Source organism: Anneissia japonica, unplaced genomic scaffold (genome assembly GCF_011630105.1).
Source record: "Anneissia japonica isolate Jap-2015-1 unplaced genomic scaffold, ASM1163010v1 scaffold287767_len825999_cov190, whole genome shotgun sequence".
Taxonomy (NCBI): domain Eukaryota; kingdom Metazoa; phylum Echinodermata; class Crinoidea; order Comatulida; family Comatulidae; genus Anneissia; species Anneissia japonica.
The window spans coordinates 772,219-774,735 of record NW_022707033.1 but is presented as its reverse complement, the minus strand read 5'-3'; the positions used below and the strand labels follow the sequence as shown (position 1 = coordinate 774,735).

The 2,517-nt window shown below is 34.6% G+C and overlaps 1 protein-coding gene across 1 annotated transcript in view; it reads right to left on the bottom strand.

The window, feature by feature from the left end:
- Positions 1-837: 837 nt before the first annotated feature.
- LOC117106323 (cytokine receptor-like factor 1) overlaps positions 838-2,517 on the bottom strand; it is a 6,851-nt gene continuing 5,171 nt past the window's right edge. Inside the window, exons 6-10 of the mRNA XM_033247696.1 lie at positions 2,168-2,312; positions 1,800-1,894; positions 1,409-1,538; positions 1,166-1,276; positions 838-860 (exon numbers count right to left, since the gene is read on the bottom strand). Coding sequence (XP_033103587.1) covers positions 838-860; positions 1,166-1,276; positions 1,409-1,538; positions 1,800-1,894; positions 2,168-2,312 — 504 coding nt within the window. The remainder of the gene's footprint in view (positions 861-1,165; positions 1,277-1,408; positions 1,539-1,799; positions 1,895-2,167; positions 2,313-2,517) is intronic.

Sequence of the window (2,517 nt, the reverse complement as noted above, 5' to 3'; positions counted from 1 at the left end):
AATAATGTATTATGTTCACTATATTGATGATGATGATGTCAAACAACACGAAGGAGTCGATGATGGTGATATATTGTTTTAATAATAGGCCTATACAATAACAATAACTACCGAACTATTATATATGTAATAATAGCCAAATTTTATCTACGTTAATATCTTACAGTTATACATATATAATGTTGTTTCAACTGAATTGCTGTCTCCTTGCTCATCCTTGGGTTGAACAGTGACTTTGCGATCGTTAGTGATTTCCCCATAGAAATGACATGCATTCTCCCTCGCGTCCGTACAGTCCCGCCAAAAACCATATTCGTTCTCTTCATCCCTGCAATAATAGTTAAGGTTAAAAAGGTATTGTTCACGCTACAGAAAACAAGTAACGCAACGCGTCTACATTTCTTTATCAGTGTGTGTGTTTAAGGGTAAACATAATCATATCATAGACATTCTGGATGAATAAACTTTAAACTTAATGAATTACCGTTCAAGATTATACGTTAATTATCCTAGCCTGTTACGGTGAATTTTCTCAATATTTTTAATGTTTAATTTACGCCAGTGTTACGAAGACATGGTTTATAATTATACCATAAACAGACATGAATGTAAGTCTTTATCTGACGAGCTCTGGATTCAGTAGGCCAATATATAAAAATAACTTACTGCCACCTTGCTACGTATTCAATCGATTCACTACCAGGTACCCAAGTGCAGACATATTCGAAGAAAGAATAACCATAACAGGTAAGGTTGCTTGCACTTCTTGAAAGCACTAACAAGATTTAAAAAAGTTAATTCACTAGATTATGTACATGTAAAAAAAAGTTGAGAAACTCATGAAAGAGGGCGCACTATCACTATAAAAATACAGTAGTGTAGTCATTTCAATAAATATAGCGCCTAGTGTATAACTTCCAATCATTAGATTGTAATAGGTACTATTGTAGCACACTGCTCAGTAATACGGTAATACCTGGTCAAACCCAGTTGTGTATTCTTCATTTTGAAAAACAACGTGACGTGAAAAGCTAATAGCGTAAATGACGTAAAAGGGAACAGCGTGAAATGACATATAAACCACTGTTCCCTGTAAAAACAAACATCCTGAATGACGTACAGGTCAAAAAGAAACCGCCTGAATGACGTAGAAAGAATGACTCACCTGATTCGAGATTATCGTCAGACACTGGAATAAGGATCGCTGAGGGCTCTGTAGCACTCATGGCATTGTAAGCCGTGATATATGCTGTATAATTAAGACGCTTCTTCAATCCTGAAATAAATCGTCAACATCCAAATTATTCTGTTATTTTATTTATTTTGTCTACATTAAAAATAAAAACAATTTTAGAAAAGAAAGTGACAAAACATGACAGGTTTCGTCTGTACAACGTTTGCAACTAACCATGTATCAGAAATGTTGTTTTATTGGCTGGAACCTGGAAATGTTCAGGATCGTCTGATGATTCGATTTCACCAACTAATTTTATTTTGTAACCAAGTAGGATTCCTCGATGATGGTGTTTTGGGAGATCCTGTTTTGGAAAATTAAATAATTGATAATGAAAATAATGTGAAAAACGATAGCTGGTTCTTGGTATAGATGCAAACTTGATATGCAAAAGCTAAATGTAAAAACCTAAGCCAAACTTACAATTCACAGATTCCTATACATACATATGTCACAGATTTATAGACCTATATAATATGCATACATACATACATACATAAATTTCCATCGACTTATTCAGAAAATACCGTAATCGCGGGAAAGGGAGAAGGGATTTTAAACTTACCATCCAAGAAATGAGAACATCCCGATATGTTTTATAGTCCTTACTTTCACTCCTGTATTCTTTGAGAGGTAGAACTGATACCGAGCCGGACGGAGCTACAAAATAATACAGTAACAAAGAACACTTATAACAGCCTTGTAAATATTAATGATTTAAAATAACTAGTAGTGGTAGTAGTAGTAGCAGCAGCAGCAGCTTTTTCTCACAAAAATACAACACCACTCCATAAGCCTCGTTGTGAGACTTCCGTAAAGCATCTAGTGTATTATGTTTATCATGTGAAGGGATTGCCACCTATCTAATAGGACAGTGATTAAGTTTTGGTATTCCTTGGTTATATGCCTAAAGGAATTTTTAAAATACTGTACCTCCTTCTCTAGTGGTCATAAAGACAGGACTTGACCAGATTCCATAGACATCGTTGGCAAAAAACTTTGCCTGCACTTGTACGACATATTTAGTAAAGGCATCTAGGCCGTCAATGAGGTGCTCATGATCATCTATATCAGTAGTCTGTAGGCAAAATCATGAAATAAATAAAAGTAAATAAAATAAAAGGTCAAAATATTTGAGTAACACAAATCAAAATTCACTGTGTATGAAAAACAACTACAAAACTAAGTAGCAATGAAATGTCTAATAAAATCTACGGTACTGTTTAAAACCTGTTCCTTATGTAGATCAACTCAGGTCCGCCATTGTGCACTCTGCTGGTAAT